Source organism: Drosophila montana, unplaced genomic scaffold, assembly GCF_035044405.1.
Source record: "Drosophila montana isolate Dmon_TW-CO22-7 unplaced genomic scaffold, ASM3504440v1 contig_1687_1, whole genome shotgun sequence".
NCBI lineage: Eukaryota > Metazoa > Arthropoda > Insecta > Diptera > Drosophilidae > Drosophila > Drosophila montana.
In genome coordinates, this window is record NW_026996616.1 from 1,020,971 (window position 1) to 1,041,225 (window position 20,255).

The 20,255-nt window shown below is 40.9% G+C and overlaps 2 protein-coding genes across 2 annotated transcripts in view; both read right to left on the reverse strand.

Annotated features, from left to right (window-relative positions):
• Window positions 1-569: 569 nt before the first annotated feature.
• Window positions 570-1,457, reverse strand: RpL37a (ribosomal protein L37a). The gene is made up of 3 exons (XM_064700182.1): window positions 1,329-1,457; window positions 946-1,081; window positions 570-855 (listed from the first exon to the last, which is right to left on the reverse strand). Exons 1-3 carry the CDS (start codon window positions 1,329-1,331, stop codon window positions 713-715), a joined length of 282 nt encoding a protein of 93 aa, XP_064556252.1. The 5' UTR covers window positions 1,332-1,457; the 3' UTR covers window positions 570-712.
• A 924-nt stretch (window positions 1,458-2,381) lies between these two features.
• Window positions 2,382-20,255, reverse strand: part of LOC135440866 (uncharacterized) — a 37,075-nt gene continuing 19,201 nt past the window's right edge. Inside the window, exons 2-10 of the mRNA XM_064700246.1 lie at window positions 19,496-19,672; window positions 12,814-13,026; window positions 10,531-11,349; window positions 9,030-9,209; window positions 8,522-8,953; window positions 8,011-8,440; window positions 4,134-4,235; window positions 3,905-4,063; window positions 2,382-2,989 (exon numbers count right to left, since the gene is read on the reverse strand). Of these exons, the coding sequence (XP_064556316.1) occupies window positions 2,770-2,989; window positions 3,905-4,063; window positions 4,134-4,235; window positions 8,011-8,440; window positions 8,522-8,953; window positions 9,030-9,209; window positions 10,531-11,349; window positions 12,814-13,026; window positions 19,496-19,672 (2,732 nt within the window). The 3' untranslated portion in view covers window positions 2,382-2,769. The remainder of the gene's footprint in view (window positions 2,990-3,904; window positions 4,064-4,133; window positions 4,236-8,010; window positions 8,441-8,521; window positions 8,954-9,029; window positions 9,210-10,530; window positions 11,350-12,813; window positions 13,027-19,495; window positions 19,673-20,255) is intronic.

A 20,255-nucleotide genomic window follows, 5' to 3' on the forward strand; every position in this document is an offset into this window, starting at 1 on the left:
CAAATACAGTTATCCTGCTTTTTAAGACTGCCAATAAACTGATTTACTGTTATCCTAGTGAAGACTGCCAAAACTCCATTAACTGTTATCCTAGCGAAGACTGCCTTAGCTCGATACGCACTGCTAATTCAATTATTTTCCTTATCCTTGTAGTTTAAAGCTAAAGGGAGGCTTTTGCTGCTGTGTCCGCTCACGTTTACAGTTAAATTCATTGTGAACGTGCCCCTGCCACTTCAAGCATCAAAGCGAGGAAGGTAGCGCAACATGCTTCTGCTTGGACCTGCTGCTATTCCAGTGCAGTGGTACATAAAAAAAAAAAGGTTGCTCCAATGTTGGCCTTGCGCTGCAGCTACTCTACGTCACAACCACAACAAAATTGTTCAATTGACTTTCGCCTGGAACGCCAGCCATGTGCAATTGCGATTCACAATAAAAAAAAAAATAACAAAAAAATTATAAAATAAAATAGCACACATTTCAGTTCTTCCTAACTGCACTTGTTGTTGTTGCGACGCTTGCCTTGCCACATTTTTCACAGAACCACCGGTAAAAAAAAAATATAAGCACAATTTTCACTTAATGAAAAAAAACATGTTAATTTATTAGCTCCAACCAAATTTTGAATGTTGAAGCGTTCATTTTTTGTTGTTGTTGTTGCTGCTGCTGCTGCTGGATGTTTAATTTGTGGTAACTGCTGCTACACGCCGGGAGTCTATTTGCCGGACTGAGCCTTCTTGGGCTTAGCCTGGGTGCCCTCACGGAAGCCGTTGCGGAAACGGCGACGCACCACCTTCAGGTGGCTCATGCGGCCGGTGCCAGTGGTCTTCCTCCTCTTGGCCTTGACGGACCAGTTGTCTATTCGAAGAGCAGGCAAAATTATTAAAGCTTATATGTGACGAGGGACAGGGAAGGGCAGGGTAGGGTAGGGTAGGGGGATCTACTTACATGAACGCAACTTGGCAGCGGGATAGCCGCACTGGGCGCAAGTGGACTTCTGGATGTGGTAGGAGGAGCGTCCACAGCGACGGCACAGAGTGTGCGTCTTATTGTGGCGTTTACCAAAGCTCGAGGTACCCTTCGTCTGTAATCGAAAACCGTATTAGTATTGTACACAATAAGCCATCATAAATTCGCCAATTTGTTTATGTTATTTCTGCTGCGGCCGCAGTGCATATTCTGCAAAGGGCCATGGAAAATTTTAACATATTCACACTTGGCCGCACACACGCCAAAATTACAATATATTTTCATTAAAAAATATGCGCGGATGTTTAAAGAAATTGGCGATTTTATTTTGGCTTGAACGTGGATAAATTTCGTTAACGCACCATCTTGTATGGCGAACACTCGTAGAAGAAAGAGCGAAAGAGAGGCCCAGCGCACAAATGTCAGTTTGACAGCAGCTGTCACAAATATGGCGTGCTGGCAGGGTTGCAAGCGCAACAGCGCCCTCTGCCGGCCAACAAGCGGTGACTATCGATAGTGAGCGCGCAGCCAAGTTCACGTGTGTGCAGCCGATTACAAGCCATAGATGGCGCTAGCAGTAAGGCGCGCAGTTCAAATTTGAATTTAAAACAACTTGTTTTGCATTTTAGTTAAAATATTCATTGTTTTATTTATGAAATAAATTATTATTATTTACATTGGAAATAATGCACGAAATACAAATAATATTGCATACAAAAAAAAAAAAAAATTTTTTTAAGAATCGTTCGCCTTATCCAACAAAATTGTACACACTCAAAGCAAACGCGCGAAATATATGCAAAAAGTTAACTATATATATGTATATGAATAGAGAAAATTGTGGTGTGTGTGTGGTGTGCAGCGAGAAATGGAACTACGTGCAGAGATAATGTTCTAAAGACTTTTTCGAGTACTTCTTTTGTTGCCGTCAATGGCACGCGTACTACACAATGTTATTAACTTGATTCGATTTTGTGATCATGGGCTATATGGGGCACATATATATATGTGTGTGTGTGTGTGTGTGTGTGTGTATGTACTAACTAAGTAAAATTGCGACTATGCGCAAGTCGATTTGGCCTGAGGCCTCGCCTCAGGCTAAACCAAGTTGCACATAATTCCTGCTGTGGGTTAAGGCTGATCGGTTCATATCGGTATTATTTACGGTGCTCTTTTTCTTCTTCTATTTCTTTTTCTTTTTTTTTTTTGCTTTTCATCAACTAAATTCTAAGTTATATAAACCGCGCCACGCCTCGCCTCGCCTCGCCTCGCGCCTCACACATATGTCGCTTTTATTAACTAATTCATAAAAAAAATTCAACTAAAAACTTTGCAGCAAGCTTATACGAGGGGAGGGGGGGGGGGGGGTAAGTCAATTGAAAACTAGTCACGATTATATATATATATATATATATATGTATATATATATCTTTATGTATATATATGTATATATGCTTTTGTAGCTATTGACTTTTGCAAAAGTTCCAAGAATTTCTTAAGCTATAATATGCCTGCTCTTCTTCTTCTTCTTCTTCTTCAGCTGTCTGCTTTCTGCTTCTTCTTTTTCATAATTTTTCCGTCTGCATCGTCTTAATTTTTTTTGCTTTTTTGCTATAAACAGAAAGTTTCGCAGCTCGCAGAAATTCAACACAACAAAAATGAAGCTCAAGTTGAAAAACAAAAAAATAAAGTAAATTTAAACATTAAAATTAAAATGAATTTTGTGTGTTTTTTTGTTTGTTATTTGTTGCTTTGTTCGCGTCCATATTGCTCCTCCACGCTGATGGTGATTATCATGGTTGGTCAATAGTGTCCGCCGGGGCCGACGCCTCCGCCGCCGCCGCCGCCGCTGTGCCTGTGATGTTCGCGCCGGCCAGCGGACTGGTCCCGATCGCGATAATCGCCGTTGCGGGAGCTGCTCTTGTGATGATGATGATGATGCCGCTTCTTCTCGCCCTTGAGGCACACGTCCGACACGACCATCTCTGAGTTGTCGCGCATGCCATAATTATCCCGGCCGCATCTGTGAATGGAGGTGAATGTAAAGCTAGCATTAGATTGAGCATTTAACAGGCACTTTAACATGCACTTTAACATGCACTTTGATATGCAGTTATCATGGATTTGGTTAACATGTACTTTAACATGAACTTTAACATAAATAATTAACATGTAGTTAAACATGTAATTTAACATGCAGTTATAAAACATTTGTTTTAAACGTACTTTAACATGTGCTTAAACATGCAGTTAAACATATACATTAACATGCACTTTAACATACACTTTAACATGTTTTTTTAAATGCATTAAATCATGCACTTTAACATGCACCTTAACATGCACTTCAATATGGACTTTTAGCTCGAATTAACTTTGTTGTGTTCAATGCTCGAGCCAAAACTGCCTGTTTAAAATTGCCAGCCACTTTATCCGCTTAAATATGTAAGCAGAGTTTGTCAGCTACTTTATCCGCATGTTAAATGTTAACAGCAGTGTCGCCACTTTGCAAAATTGGGTGGCAACATGCAGTTGAATTCGAATTCATTTTCTCATGCTCATATTCTAGCTGAAACTGGTTGTTAAAGTTTATCAGCCAATTTAACTGCTTGGCAAATCTAAGCTAAAATGTTGCCACCTAGCGATTAAATTAAGTGGCAGCACCTGGTTCAACTTGAATTATATTTCTCAGTTTAATAAGCAGACGCTGTCTGTTGAAGTTTGTCAGCCATTTGGTCCACTTGGCAAATATAAACAACAGTGTTGCCACCTTGTGAATAAATTAAGTGGCAACACCTGGTCGTGTTTAACAGCTGCTTGTCAAATATATTCAACAAGCAGCTGTTATTTTGTTTGCCATGAACATTCGAACACGCCAAGCCATTTATCCGCTTGTTAACTTTAACCTCTTGACAACTTTAAACTGTTGTCAACTTACCTGTCCAGATTCTCGCGGGAGCGTTGCATATTGTCGCGCAAATTGTCGCGAGAGCGCGTCATGCTGGGCGGATCGAGCGTCTCCTTGCGGCGCAGTGCATTGTGCGAGCTGTTCTTGGAGGCGGATTCGTGCAGGTTCTCCCACGCCTGGCGATAATATCTGTAAGAGAGAGAGAAAGAGAGAGAGCTTTAGCTGTGAACTGCCAGAAATGCTTGGCACAGAGACGAACCTGTTGAGGCCATTGCGAGAGCCGGAGGTGGAGCTGTCAAAGCTGGCGACCGTGTTGCAGTCGGGCGAGGCGCGATGCCGATAATGCTGCGTGGTGCGGTTTCTAACAGAGAGAAAGAGAAAGAGAGAGGGAGAGAAAGAGAGAAGAGATCATTTTTTGATTAGCAAAACTTTCTGTGTTCAAGAGCGAGTGAGAGAGAAAGGGCGTGCGCTACAAGGTCCACAACTGGTCGGTGTTAGTTACAAGAGAAAGAGAGAACACAAAGAGAGAGGAAGGGAGAGTAAGAGAAAGAGAGAGAGAGAGAGAGAGCAGAGGGTAATAGAGAGTGCGGGAGATTAGATACACATAACATGCAAATGAATTAAGAGATGCAACACAAAAGAGCGACACAAGAGCGAAACGTGAAGTGTGTGAAAGAGAGAGAGAGAGAGAGAGAGAGAGAGAGAGAGAAAATGTATGCAAAGATCATGTGTGTGTGTGTACGTATGTGTGTCTGTGTGTGTTTTTGTGTTTGTGTGGCCCGACAACAGCGTTTGATTGATTGATTGACTGACTGATTGATTGATTGATTGATGGAATGTAACAGCAAAAACAGGCAGCCCCCACAGCATTCGACCGAAAAGTCATTTCCAAGTTCCTGAATTGAAATTGCATTTATTTTGTTTGATTGTCTGATTGATTATATGATTTTGGCTTGTTGATTGAGCGTGTGTTGTATTGTGTTGTATATTGTTGTTGTTGTTGTTGTTATATGAGGTATATGTGTTGTTGTTGTTGTTGTTGTTGTTTTGGCTGCTTACATTTGTGTGTATGGCCGTTGTGCGGTTTGATTGAAGGCACACAGTTTCGTTTTGATTGATCTGATTGATTTGTTTGGTTTGCTTAAATTGTTTGATGCTCGAGTTGTTTGATTGTAGCTCATCTTTGGCACACGTTCACATTACGTTCGCAGGTAGTCTTCGGTATTTGGTTAAATATTTCAAATTCGTTTCGATTCGCTTCGTTTCGTTTCATTCCATTTCGTTCCGTCTCCGTTTTGGTCACTCTTTGGCTTGTTCTCTCTCTCGTTCTCGCTCGATTTTTTTTCTGTTTACATGTGACTGCTGCTAAAGAGGCCCGCCCTCGCTCGATAGCCACGCCCATAGGTGCTCAGCTCGCGCCGCGCCAGCTTCTGATCGTCGAAGGGCAGCGCCAGGACGCTGTACCAGAGCGAGGGCGCCCGCTCGCAGCGCGTGCTCGAGCTGATGATGCTGCCGTATCCATCGCCAAAGAGCCGCATATGGTAGCCACCGAGCAGGCCCCCACCACCTCCACCGCCTCCCCCGCCTCCGTTGGAGGAGCTGCCACGCCCAGCCTTGCCGCTGCAGCGCGTCAGCTGCGCGGTCGAGGCGTAGCTGGTGGCGCTTGTGGCCGTTGCCGTTGCATAGCTGGGCAGTCGGTTTGGCGGCGCCCCGATGCGTGCCTCCTGCTGCGGCCTCTGTTCCTGCTGCTGCTGCTGCTGCTGCTGGCGTCGCTTCCACTGGAGGTGCTGCTGCTGGTGGTGGTGGTGTTGGTGGTGCGGCCGCGGTTGCTGATGCTGGTGATGGTTGTGATGATTGTAATTGGTAAAATGTTTAGCAAGGTGCCGCCGTTTGCTGTTCGGGGTGCTGACGAATGATTTGCCGAGGTGTGAGAAGAGAACGAAAACGAAAACGAAAAAAGAGAGTTGTACAACAAGAAAGAGAAAGCGTTTCGATGTAACGATGTATGTGTGTGCGTGTGCGTGCGCGTGTGAGTGTGTCTGTGTGTGCGAGTGTGTGTGCAAGGCAGAGAGAGAGAGAGCGAGAGCGAGAGCGAGAGAGAGTGAGAGACTCTGCTCTGCTGTTGAGTATGTACAATTATGGGCGAATATACAAATGAGAGCGAGCTGAGCAGCTGGGTGAGAGAGAGAGAGAGAGAGAAAGAAAGAGACAAAGAGAGCGAGAGAGAGCAACAACAAACAACAACGACAACAACAAAACAAATGGCATTATCATGTGGGGAACAACTTGGGAGAGAGGAAGCGATCAACAATTACAGGGTATACAGCATGGAAAGGGTATATAGCATATAGTATGTGTCAAAATTTTGGTGTAATTGCGGCCATTAAATACGTAAAACTATGTTAAGCACCTATGTAAAATATAAAGCCATCGTATTACTTTTCAGTTTTTACTCAGATTCAATCTACAAAATTAATCTTATTGAAATCGTATTTTGTTTCAACTTTCAATTTTTACCCTGATCTTCAACTTTTAGTTGATCCTAAGCCTTAGATTTTATTTTAACTATTTGAAATTGTTTTTCAATTGCAGCTTTCAATTTGTGCCTCAGATATCAGCTTTCCGGTTTTGGTTTCAACTTTCGACTTCAATTTCAATTTTGGGTATTCAATTTGAGCCTTCAATTTCAATTGAATTTATGCATACATTTTTGCACATTATTTCTGCGTTCAATTTTAGCTTAGAAATTTAAATTCAAATGTTAGCTTTCAATTTCAATTTTATCTTCAATGAATTTCAATTAAATTTTTATTTCAGCTTCAACTCTTAAATTAATCTTTCAACATTACCTTTCAATTTCAATATAAATTTCAACTTACTTCAAATCAAATTTCAGCTTTCAATTGCAATAAGAATTTTAATTTCAGCTTTCAATATCTTTTTCAATTTCAATATCAAATTCAACTTATAATGAAAATCGACCAAAAAAAAAGAAGCTTCAATTCAAATTTCAGCTTTCAATTTCATTAAGAATTATAATATATGAGCTTACAATTAATTTTCAATGGGAATATTAACTTTAAATTTCAATCAATTATCAATTTTAGCTTTAAATTTCTGCTTTCAATTTCTGCTGTCAACTGTAGCTTACAAGTTCAATTCCAATATCAGTGGCAACCTTCAATATTGATTTCAGTTTCAATCGGAGCTTCCAATTTCGGCTTTCAATTTGAATAAGAATTCCAACTTTAACTTTTGTTTTTTCAATTTTCGCTTTTAGCTGTAGCTTTCAATATAAAGAGTGAATTGAAATAAAATTTTAAATTGATCAATTTCAACTTCCTATGAAAACGGCGCCCAATGGATTTCAGTTTCAATCGGCTTTCGACTTTCAAATTCAGCTGTCTACTTGACTCGGAAACTTTAAATACAATCTAAGCTTGAAATTGAGTTTCAACTTACATTTCGGCTTTCCGTTTTAGTTTAAAGTTTTGCTTTCAATATTAAGCTCAACTTCTTACGCTTCGATTTGCATTTTAATTTCAATCTGAGCTTGTCAATTTGACTTTCAATTGCTGCTTTCAAGCTTGCTTTCAATTTTGCATTCAACTTCTGCTTGTTTTTTCACCTTTCAACTGTAGGTTTCTATATTGATTTCAACTTCTTGTACAAATTGTATTTAAGTTTCAATCAGAGTTTGTTATTTTTACATACGATTTCAGCTTTCAATTTTAAAACTAATTTCAACATTTGATGAAACTTGATCTAAATTGAGCTTAAACTTAAATTCCAGCTTTCAATTTCTGCTTTCAACTGTTGCATTCAATTTCAATATCAATCTGAACTTCTTATAAAAAGTTGAGCTTCTTATTGCATTTTAGTTTCAATCAGAGCTTGTAAATTCGACGTTCAATTTCTGCTTTCAATTTCAACTTTCAACTTCAATTTTTCTGTTCACCTTTCAATGGAAATTTCTATCGATTTCAATTTATAAAATTTGTATATTAGTTGCAATCTGAGCTTGCAACTTCGACTTTCAATTTCGATGTTCAATTTCGATGTTCAATTTAAATTTTCAATTGTACAGACTGTTCAATCAGTTTGTATTTGATCTATCATTTGCATGAGGCACTCACCTTCTGACGAGGATGACGATCGTGGTGATGACAGCGGCCAGGAAGACGAAGCCACCAAAAGCACCAAGAGCCACAATGGCGCCCAGATTGAGTTTGGCCTCCTTGGTCTCCTTGCGGTCGGGATTGTCGACGGCGAACGGCACGTTGACATTGGGCGATTGATTCTGGCGTATGTTGACGCTGTCCGCAATCTCATTGTCCTGCGGATGCGAATTGAGTATGATCTGCTGTGTGTTCCGCGTGCTCGTCTCCAGCGTGGGACGCGTGCGCGCCGAAGTCGGCGCATACGTGGACACAGGCGTGGTGCTGGTCGCCGGCGTGCTGCTCGGCTTCTTGGGTATGAGCACGGGCCGGACGGTGCGACGGGGCGGGAACTCCTCGCGCACAGTGCCCGGCACGGGCACATTGATGTTGTCCTCCTCGGAGTCGGCTACGGATTGGATTGCGGTTAAAGATCTCTCTCTCTCTCTCTCTGCTCTGCTCTGCTCTGCTCTGCTCCCTGTGTACTCACCCTCGCCGTTGATCTCCACGTGCGGCGTGCTGTGACTGGGATGCGGATAGCTGGCTGCGGTGCTGGGCGTGGCACTGCTGCTGCTGCTGCTACTGCTGCTGGATGAGGTGGACGATGAGGATGAGGAGGATGGGTGATAGGCGGGCGTGCGGCTCGTGCTGGCCGTGATCTTGGGCCGCGGCACGGGCGTCGCCGCCGTCGAGGGCGGCAACGGTGGTGCGGCGGGCGTGGCCAGCGTCGAGGGCTCCAGCTTGATGCAGCGCGGCAAGGCGCTGCTCCACTGTCCGGTTGCCAGGCAGCTGAGCACACGCGGCCCCTCCATGCGGTAGCCGGGCGGGCAGCTGATCTCCGCCTTCGAGCCGTAGTAGGTGCCATTCGGCGCACTGATTATCGTATTGTAATAGTTGCCCGGCAGCGTATCGCACTCGACAACTGTTTTATTGTTTCAAATGCAAGGATTAGAGTTTGATGCAAGGATTACAGAGACAAGGATTCGATTGGGACTTACTCTCGCAGCGCGGCGGCGGTCCGTTCCAGCGCTCGTCAAAGTCGCAGGTGAGCAGCGCGCGTCCGATCATCTCGTAGCCCTCGTCGCAGGCGTACTTCACCAGGCTGAGGTAGCCGACGGTGCCATTGAGCAGCCCGTAGGAGCCGTGCGCTATGCTGGCGGGCAGGCCGCATTCAATGTCTGCAAAAGGGAGGCAAAAGACATTCAAACTCTCTCTCGGAAAATTGAACGCTAACCTCACAATTTGTATGCTGTGCTAAACGGGACTTAACTCTGTCTGAGATTGAATCAATCGTTCGTTTAAGAAAGAATTGATTGCAGTGAACGATTGAAATGAATATTTGGAACGGATGTCAAAAACGAGTAGATGAATCAAACGATTGAAGCAAATGATTGAGACTAACGATTGTAAAGGACGAAAGGGAATGATTGACGCGAGCGATTGATTAATACGAACTGACATGAGATCAGACTGTTGAATCACACGATTGACAAGCGCGATTGAATGAAACGATCGAAACGAACGATTACAAGAAATGATTGCAAGGCTTGATTGAGTCTTACGTTTGAATTGAACGATTGAAACGATCGAATGTAGCGAACGATTGATACGAATGATTGAAATGCATAATTGATAAGAGTGATTGAAACGAAATATTATAAAGAACGAAAGGGAATGATTGACGCGAACGATTGACAAGCGCGATGGAATCTAACTATTGAAATGTACGCTCGTAACGAACGATTGAAAGGAATGATTGAAAGGAATGATTGAATTGAGCGATTAAAAACGAACAATTGAAACGAATAATTGAATTCAACGATTGAATCAAATGATTAAAATGAATGATTGAAGCTAATGATTAAAGCGAATGGTTCAAGTAAATGATTGAATCGAACTATTAAAACGAATGATTGACACGAATTATTGATACGAATGATTGGATTGAACGATTTAATCGAACGATTAAAAGATTGATTGAAGCGAACGATTAAAGTGACTGGTTGAAGTGAATGATTGAAACGAATGATTAAAATGCACTAGCACGATTAAGTCGAATGATTAAAGGAAATGATTGAATTGGACATGATTGAATGAGTAAAATTAATGATAAGCTAGCACGATTGAATTGAACGATTCAAATAAATGATTGAAGCGAATGATTGAAGCAAATAGTTGCAGTCACACATAGATTGAAATGAATGACTGAAATGAACTAGCACAACTCAATCGAATGAAAAACGGCCATAATTGAATCAGACAATTGACGGGAATGATTGATCAATCGAACGATTGAAATGTTAATCTGGAACTTGGTTCAATCGAACTTATCCAGAACGATTAGATGCCGATCTACCAAGCTCGGCGTCGGTTCAACATACTTAATTCATACTTATTCATATAAGTACTCATTCTTATCATTCTCATGCTCCACATGATATACTACTCGTACATCCTGCCCGGCTAATCTGAGTAGGGTAGTCTGAGTTTGTTACTTACATTTGCAGACGGGTGGAAACTCATTGTAGAAGCCGGTCTCGAGGCAGGTGCGTGTTGCCGGTCCGACAAGCAAATGATTCGAATCGCAGCTGTATTTAATCTGGGCGCCAACCTCGTAGCCATTGAGCGCAATCATTGTAGAATTCGGCGGCTGTTCGGGACGTCCGCATGTCTTTGGCTGATGTTGGCAAATGAAATTGAGCAGTGTATTGCAATTGGTGTCGCTCCAGAGCCAGCCCTTGGAGCCGTCAAAGCGGGCGCAATCCTCATCGCCGCCGGGATGATTCCAGAACGAGACCGTCAGCTCATCGCCATTGACCCACTTCCAGCTGCTGCGATCGCTGCCGTCGCGCACAGCGCCCATCCAATACTGGGAGCTGACATCGCTGCGATGGCGACGCCACAGCTCCCAGCTGATGAAGCCCTGCAGCGCCGGATTGCTCTCGCTGATCAAAGTGCCGCCTCGTGAACGACAGAACGATAATGCGTCCAGAAAATTTAACGGCTGTCGATTGTAGAATATGTAACATTTGCCATTGTAGGAGGCCAAGGCGCCCGGCGGCTGATCCCGGAATGTGGGACAGCGTTCGATGGGCAGCGCCTGATCCGTATAGACGAATGCCTCGCATATGGACAACGGATTCGGTGTATTATTCTCCAGATGTACGCTAACAAAGGCGCCCGGCATCGGTGGATTGCACGGCAAAAATAGCGGCTGTCCGGCCTCCAGCAGGCCCGTAAATCGATTGCATATCGGATTTGTGCCCAAATCCGGACGATTGTTGCCAACGCGCACCACAATCGTCGCCGGTTTGTTGCCTGCAAATCAATCAGAAGAAGAAACAATGAGTTGCGGCAAATGTGGCAAATGCAGCAAATGTGGCAAATGTGGCAAATGTGGCAAATGCGGCATGTGCAGCGGGTCAGCGTAGTTCAGTGCGCAGTGAAAGTAATCATAAATATTCGGCTGCCATTCGTGCCCCAGCACCTGCCTCTGCCTTCGTCTCTGCCTCTGCCTCTGCCTCCGTCTCTGCCTCTGCCTCCGCCGTCGTCTCTGCCCCTGTCTGTGCCTGGCCCTGCGACTGAGCCGCCGCTTGAAAATCACATAACATATTTATTTCATTTTCTGCCACAACTTGTTGCAGCCAAGTGAAAGCATTTGGGAGAAAAAAACACACACACACACACACAAGCCCCCCCCCTCGTCCCTCTCGCTGCCCGTCTGCCCGCTGACAGTTGTTTGGATTAGCTGCCACCCTTTTTGCCAACCTGCGAACCCGTCCGGCGAGTTCGTGCAACATTCGCCAAAACTGAGCCGCTGCAAAACAATTTTCGCATCTAACTGCAATCTGGCATCGAAATGGGCTAAAACCTGCTTTTTATAGCTAGAAATGTGTGGAGATAGAGGCAAGCAATATACATATATTCTCGATCAGCATCAGCAGGCGAGTCGTTATAGCCAGGCACGACTGTAGGCTTGTGTGTCTCTCAGTTCTGCATAGGTTCATCTGCCTGTTGCAGGCAGTACTTAGATCGGACCCGATCGTAGCACTATATCATATAGCTGCCATTGGAGCAATCGATCGAAAAGTAGTTTCCTGTATGGAAATCGAATTTCTATCCAAGACATCTTGAACAAACCCCTCGCTTATAAGTTCTACTAAGCTGCTTACACATGAGTCAAGATCTCCCGACTTTATTATATAGCTCTATAGGAAGAATCGTTCGCAAAATTAATAATTGTAAGGCAAATTAATCTCTTTTCCAAAGATATTTTCATCAAACTCAACATTTACGAGCTTCACTTCTCTCACGTATCTGTAAAAGCTGAAGGCAATTGTCTAAAAGCTTTTAATATTTATATTTAAACCTTTAATCTAAAAGCTCTGCCAGCTAATTGCTGCTTAATGGGCTTTCAATAAATAAAAGAGCTTTAAAAGCAGCTGAAAGCTTTCAGCTAAGAGATTAAAGCTCAAGTTATGTAGTGAGCTTTTGCTTTGTAAGCAACTGAAAGCTTTTTAACCTATATCGTATTAATATGAAAAGCAACTTACAGCTCAAAATTGATTAAACTTTATGAATTTCTCAGCAGCTGAAAGCTTTTCGTAAAGCTTACCTATAGCTTAAAGCTCTACAAATTGGTTTTTGTTTATTAAATCAAATTAGTCAGTTATTTTCTTAAAATACTTAGTTCTAATAGTAAAATGCCTGAAACTTAAAGCTCGCTTAAAGCTCAAAGCTGCACACATTGCAGGGAAATGTAATTTTGATTGTGGAACTTACCGCAACAGGATTTACCAAAGTCCAGACGCACCAGCTGCACCATGTAGGGCTCCAGCAGATTGACGTACCACCAGGGCGAGCGTTCGGGCTTCGTTAGGGAGCACGTCTCCGGCGTAAAGAAGGCCGATGTGGAGCCATCGATGGCCTTCTGCGGTGCGCCGGCTCCATCCGTTGATATTTGCATTGGCGCCTTGCCAGCGGCCACATTTAGCACTGCAACGATGAGAAAAATATTGCCAAATTATTAAGATTCGGAAGAGAGATTCGCATACAGATTTTCAAGTAGATCGAAAAGTGTGTTTGTCTGCAGGCTTTTGTCTTATTGTGTTTGGCGAATTTCCCAGCGCCAAGACAAGGTCTGCCCAACTGGCCAGGGCTAGCACAGTGCGCCGCATAAGTCTGTGCCTGGCCCTGACACGCTTTCTGGGCTACAAAATGAACAAATTTAAAAACAACAAATCTAACTGAAACACAAAAAAAGTTCTCTCTGCCTGCAAATTTGTCAAGTCAAAGTCGCCAACTCGTCTGACCTCCGCGGGCCAATTAGTTGAGCCGGGTTGGAGGAGGGGGGGGGGGGGGCGGCTGGAGGGAGGCGGGGTAGCTAGAATCCAGCGAGTGTTACAAGGCCCAAACAAATTGTGAGCAGAGTGCACAACTGGGTAGTGTCTGAACTGCAGATACCCTGTAGATACTCTGCAGATGTAGATGCTGTAGATGCCCTGCAGATACCCTGTACAAGCAGCTCGCTTCGTCTACCCTTAGTCACAGATTATGCTTGAGATATACAGTTTTGTATAACTTCGGTGCTTACAGTCCGATCTTCATGATATTTTCAGCGATTCAATTGGACATGCCAAAATGTGTGCCTATCTATCTACCTTTAAGAATTTCTTTTTTTAAGGCAATGCTGCGAGGTATCCAAAATGTGCAACACGAGAAGCTAGAGACAAAGTTTGATGCAACTAGCTCTAATATCTTTCCACTTATGCTTTAACAGTCTAGTCTACAAATGAATATTTATTGTTATCACACAATTTTAGCAGATATCGAAGAAACATTCTAAGCTCATGCTGTGTAGATTATGGAAGAATATATACTTAAAATGACAAGTCTCTTCGATTCAAATTCAGGAACAGATCGACGAACTTAACCAGATCGACTTTGATCGTGATCCTCTTCTCAAATATGTCTACTTTTTGGTGTCATTTCGGGCTACTTTTCTGTGTGTTGCATACTTTGCTTTCAACATTTTTTATTTTTTTATTTTTGCCCATTTCGAATGGGTATAGGGCGTAACATATATATATATATATATATATATATATTAAAGCAAAAGTGAAATTTTGGTATATTTTTTTTTCTTCTTTCAACTTTTTCTTTCAACTATTTTGTTGTTGTTTGGGCTTAATTACATTGCTACGCACTTGTGTGTGTGTGTGTGTGTGTGTGTGTGTGTGTGTGTGTGTGTGTGTGGCAGCATAGAGATTCATTAATCAGATGCATCTGTCGGATAAAAGGCACTCGGGCTCACTCAGCTTTAAAGCTAGGCAGGCAGCGGCTCATGACGCGCTCTCAGATCGCAGATCGCAGATCGCAGATCTCGTAAAAATCTTCCTCTTCTTCTTTTCTTTTGGCTTCAACTGACTTTCTACGGAGCAGAGCAACTGCCTCCACTGATCCATGCTTATCTGGCTGGCAGGTGCCGCCACTTGGCCCCACTTGGCCCCACTTCCAGCTCCATTTCGGCTTCGGCTTCAAGTTCAAGTTGCAGGTTTCAAGTTTAATTGGATACTCGACTTTGACAAATGCATTTGAATTGGCGATTTAATTTCAATTCAATTTCAATTTAATTTCAATTTAATTACAGTTTGCAGTTTTGTTTAATTTCCATTACTTTAAGACTAAAAACAATTTCATTTCAATTTCAATTTTACGCAATTTAATTTTAGTTTTATTTCAATTCAAATTCAATTTGATTTTATTTAAATTCAATTTCAATCGGACTTCAATTAAATTTCTATTTAATTTCAATTCAACTTCAATTTTGTTTAAAATCCTTATCTATTAAATTGAATTTAATTTGATTTCAATTGAAATATTATTAAATTCAATATTGATTTAAATTAAATAAAATTTAATTTCAATTCATTATTAATTCAATTTCAATTCAATATTTATTTAATTTCAATTCATTTTAATTTCATTTTAGTTCAATTTCAATTTAGTATTAAGTCAATTTTAATTAGGTTTCTATTCAATTTCAATTTGATTTAAATGAAATTTCAATTCAATTTCAATTTGTCTTAAACTAAGTTTCTATTCAATTTCAATTAAAATTTGTTAAATTCAATTTCAATTTTAACTAATATTTTAATTGACTTATTTGTTCGATGTTTTTCTGACTTCAATTAAGCTGGATTCTGCTTCAACGTAAACTCAATTATATTTCGATTTTAATATAATTTTAGCATCAATTGAATTATTAATCGATTTCAATTTGATTTATATTCAATTTCAATGTGCATCATCCAAATCGCTTTTCAATTGATTCAGTTTTAATTATCCATCTTTAATTTTCACAGCTTTCCATTTGCTTTAACTTCACTGACTTTTGGTTCTAATTCCCCAATTTCTGGCTGCGATTCGATTTCAGCCTTTCAATTTCCCAGTTTCAGTTTCAACTTTAGCCTCACTTTTAAATGCTTTCGCTCTGTGACAAATGCCTTTGAACTGGCCCACATTTGTTTCTGTTTCTGTTTCAATTTTCGAACTTCAATCTTCAATTTTCATTTGATTTGAGCTCTCAACTCTTCAGCTGAGCGCGCTCACCGCCTGCTGCGTCATCGTGTCCCAATCATCGGCACATTCAATTTTGCGCTACGCTCTTTCAAGTCTCCATTGTTCAATTAATCAATGAAACTGACGATTCGTACCGCCGGCTGTTCGTTGCCATCATCATTCAGTTCGGGCAATTTGTCTGCAGGGCGCAATTTGCCACTCGAAAATCAGTGACAGCCGCAAATCGTAAACCAAAAAAACACACAAAAACCGTTAACCCCTTTTCGAACTATTCCCTCACCTGAGAGCCTAGCGACAAAATTGACACGCACACAAAGTCTTATTTAGCTGACCCTCAACCTGATCCTAACCAGCTCTGATCCTAGTCCAACTCAGGCAATCAAATCCAATTCTCTCCTAGCATAAAGCATGCATCATTGAATCAGTTATCGATAAATTGTGTTGAAGATCGATTAATGAATCTCGATATAATTATAGCCACAGATTAAGATGGGTTATCAAGTGTGAATACCAGCTCTCAAGTCAACAGGATCGTATTTGCGAGCCATAATTCTCATCAATAGCTCTCCTAGTTATCGCATCAGTGACTCCCTTAGTTATCGATAAATTATCTTACTGATTGAATACTGAAGCTCGATAAAGTTATAGCTTCATATTGAGATAGTTATCAAGTGTGCACACCAGTCTTGAGCTCAATCTGATCGGATTTACGAGCCGGAACATGCATTAGTAGCTCCTTTTGTTATCGATAAGTTATATTGACGATCGATATATGAATTTCAATATAGTTATAGCTACAGAGGTAGTTGTCAAGGTTGCATGCCAGCTTTGAATTCAATCAGATTGTTTTGTATCAGTAGTTCCCTTAGTTATCGATAAATGTTGTTGACTATCGATTAATTATTCTTCAGTGATAGCGACAGATAGAGATCCATGCATATATATTTATCAAGTGTATACACTAGCTTTGCATCATATTTACGAACATCATCAGTAGTTCCCTTAGTTCCCTTAGTTATCGATAAATTATATCGACACAAACTCTTTACTATGCCTGGAAAGTCCAGTCTTCATTATAAACCGATGAAAGCCAAGACAAAAATGGAAGTAGATAAGCAGATATCGATACATAGATGTGAAAAACCGGAAGACTATATAAAAAAAGTCGAGCCGGCGACATTTTCTTGGACTGGCAGCCTTGATAGCTCTTCTCAGATGTATTAACTGGTAAGATATTAATTGTTCTTCCCAGTTTAACAGAAACAGCAACTGAGGAGGCATTCGAATTTGGCATGCAGGCAGGCAGGCAGGTTGAATGGTATCTATTACAAAACAGTTGTAGCTCGATTCGAAACTGGTTTGACTAATGACCAAAAAGTGCCCCGAAACAGTTATGCAAGCTAATCCGTGAAAAGAAAAGAGAATAAAACTAGTTTCCAGCCGCGTGGGCGTAGCTAAACGATGGCTAGGAAAGAACTATTTCTCAGAGCTGATTCCACACAGAGACACACTCAAGACCGAAGTGCTATTTGAAAAGGGTCAAGGCTGTGGTAAAGTTTGAGTTCTAATTCCATTTGTTGTCAACTGCATTTCTAAATGTGAATCAGTTTCAATGAAAGTTGAAGACAATTTCATTTCAAATGTGAATCAATTTCAATCAAAGTTGAAGTCAATGTCATTTCAAATGTGAAGAGTTAATTTCAATGAAATGTAATTTCAATTGAACTCTTGTTTTATTTCCATAAAGTTCGATCCTAAGACAATTTAATTCCATTTCAATTTCAGCTTCATTTCAACTGAAAAGAAAGTTATTCTGTCTATTTCAATTTAATGTCAATTTAATTTTAAAAACAAATACATTTTCTTTACAATTTCAATTTAATTCCATTTAGGTCTTGTTTCCATTTATAAAAAAAAATGGCTTTTAAAATTCCTTTCAATAATTATATTTTGTTTAGTATTAATTCAGTTTAATTTCAGTTCAATTCAGCTCAAAGTTTATTCAATTTTTTCAATTCAATCATTGACTCGATTCAATTTCAATTTAATATTTGATCAATTTCATATAAATTAAATTATTAAATCATTCTTTTATTTCAATTTTAATTTAGACTCAATTTATTTAAATTCAATTCAATTTTAACTACAACTCAGTTTCAATTCAATCTGAGCACACTTTCAAATCAATTTCAATTTCAATGCAATTCCAAATCAATTTCCAATTCAACTTTGTTTTGTCTTAGTTTTCATTTGAACCAAACTAAAACTTGGTTTCTCTTGGCTGCATAAAAAAACCACTTTTTATTTAAATTTTGACATGTTTTCTATTTAGCTTCAATTTCAATGCGATTTGCGTGAACCGTTTCTGTCAATCAATTTTCACGTTGTTTGCTCAACGGGCGGAAGTTGTTGTCAAGTCAACTTGGTTCACTTGGTAAATCACTTAGAACATTATTTTTTTTATAGATCTTAAATGTTGTTCGTGTTGTTGTTTGAGACGAGAACACGAACACGAACACGAAACGAACCACCAAAAATGTGGGTCAATTCGTTGTGTGTGTATGTTCCGCCTTTCATCGCGAAGACACACACACACACTCGCACGCCAAATTGTGCGTCGTGTTAATCATGTTTCAGTTGGCAGCTCTCCACACACGACAACTTTGCATTTGGAATTGGTTTTCGGATCTGGGATTCGGGTTTGAAATTGGAATTCCGATGGCGCGTGTATCATTGAGAACGTTCGATTCGTCGTGTTGTTGTCGTTGTTGTTCGCGGTGAAAGTTGTGCGCGTACATATGGAGAGCACATGCCTTCGTTTTCAGCAGCTACCTAGTTGAAGGTGCTAATTGACTCTACAAAATGCTCAACTGGCCAATTGGATGTGGCAAGTTTGTGGCCTAAGTCTTTTGTTTACGACAGCCACTTCTCAATACCCTCCATTTGGTGTGGTTAAGGAAATGATGGAAAAGGTAGCGCAAATGCGCGTAACAGGTAGTAGAAGACTTCTAAATACCCTACAATGATTATATGGTTGAGCACTAAATGTGGCAAGTTTGTGGCTTAAGTCTTTTGTTTACGACAGCCACTTCTTAATACCCTCTATGTGGTGTGGTTAAGGAAATGATGGAAAAGGTAGCGCTAATGCGCGTAACAGGTAGTAGAAGACTTCTAAATATCCTACAATGATTATATGGTTGAGCACTAAATGTGGCAAGTTTGTGGCCTAAGTCTTTTGTTTACGACAGCCACTTTTCAATACCCTGTGTCCATTTGGTGTGGTTAAGGAAATGATGGAATAAGTAGTGGAAGACGGTCGAATACCCTATATAAATTCGCTATAATGTTTCAATGCTCGAGCATATGGCACTTATAGGGTATTTGCTAGTCGTGCTTAACTAATTGTTAAATTTTGTCATTGGTCCAGAACGAATGTACTTTATGCTGAGGGTAAAACAAACAGTTTCTTTTGTACAGCATTCAAGACAGGGTATCTGCTAGTCGTTCACATGCACTTGCAATAGCTTGTGAGTAAATGTGGAATGTGCACTATGCATAAGGTAAAATGTATGTGCTAGTACTTCTTTTGGCGGTATATTAGTTGCGACTACAGGGTATTTGCTAGTCGTGCGCACTTATATATTTTGTTGCGTTGGATGTGCTGCATAGAACAGCCGGCAGAACGTATGTTTTGTATTCTGAAAACATCTTGAAATTTTCAAATAGGGTATCTGCTAGTCGTACCCTTTTTACTAGCAAGCCCGGGTCAGCAATAAAAATGGAATATGCTTAAGAAATAATTGACCAAAATGTGATTTAGGCATTTCGAAATTTCCTTACAGGGTAACTGCCAGTCGAGCAGTCTCTGCCTGGGATTACTTACCACAGAAGGGTATGCCCTCTGGCACCCACTGGCCCTTGTCGCAGACACGTCGCGCGGGTCCCAGCAGCTCAAAGCCGCGCTCGCAGCTGTAGGAGGCGACGGTGCCCTGCGTCAGGTTCGCGCTGGAGAAGACGACGCTGCTGTGCGCCGGCGAGCCCGGAAAACTGCAGTCCCCATCTGAAAGAGAGAGCGAGTTTAGTTAATTTTGTAAATATTTCGGGTGAAATTTTTGTATAAATTAATATGCATTTATGCATGGGAACTTAGCTAACTAGCCGCCTATTAAAAATTCATCAATAATCAGCGCTGCGAATTGGCCTCTGGCCAGGCAGTTAAATTTATATCCAACAACTGAGTGAGTTCTTAATTTGGATCAATTTGAGCTGGAAGAGTTGCCCCAAGTATTCAGCTCAATAACGAGGTTCGAGTCCCCGATTTCCAGTCTCCAATTCCAGGCCAGGCTGTACTGAAATACTTCAGATATAGAACTTAATCTTATTTCCAGAGATTTTCACGACAATCGAGAACAGACTTTTATAACACAGTTTATTTCACGAGTAGTGTAAATCCACCTCTTTGAGCGGAAATGGTTTTCCATGCATGGGCGGAAGTACAATTTGTAGACAATTTATAAAAATGCGAGTTTCGGCAGTTTTTTGATAAATTCCCAGAGTGGAAAATGGGTGAATTGATTGTTGATTAAATTCAAGAAATATATTTCAACTTTTTATAAAAATCAGACTCATGCTCATGCGACATT

Excerpts from the sequence above, each read along its gene's own strand:
- RpL37a (XM_064700182.1), bottom strand. Across the intron at positions 856-945 it reads CGCTGCCAAGTTGCGTTCAT|ACAACTGGTCCGTCAAGGCC; the intron begins GTAAGTAGATCC and ends CTCTTCGAATAG.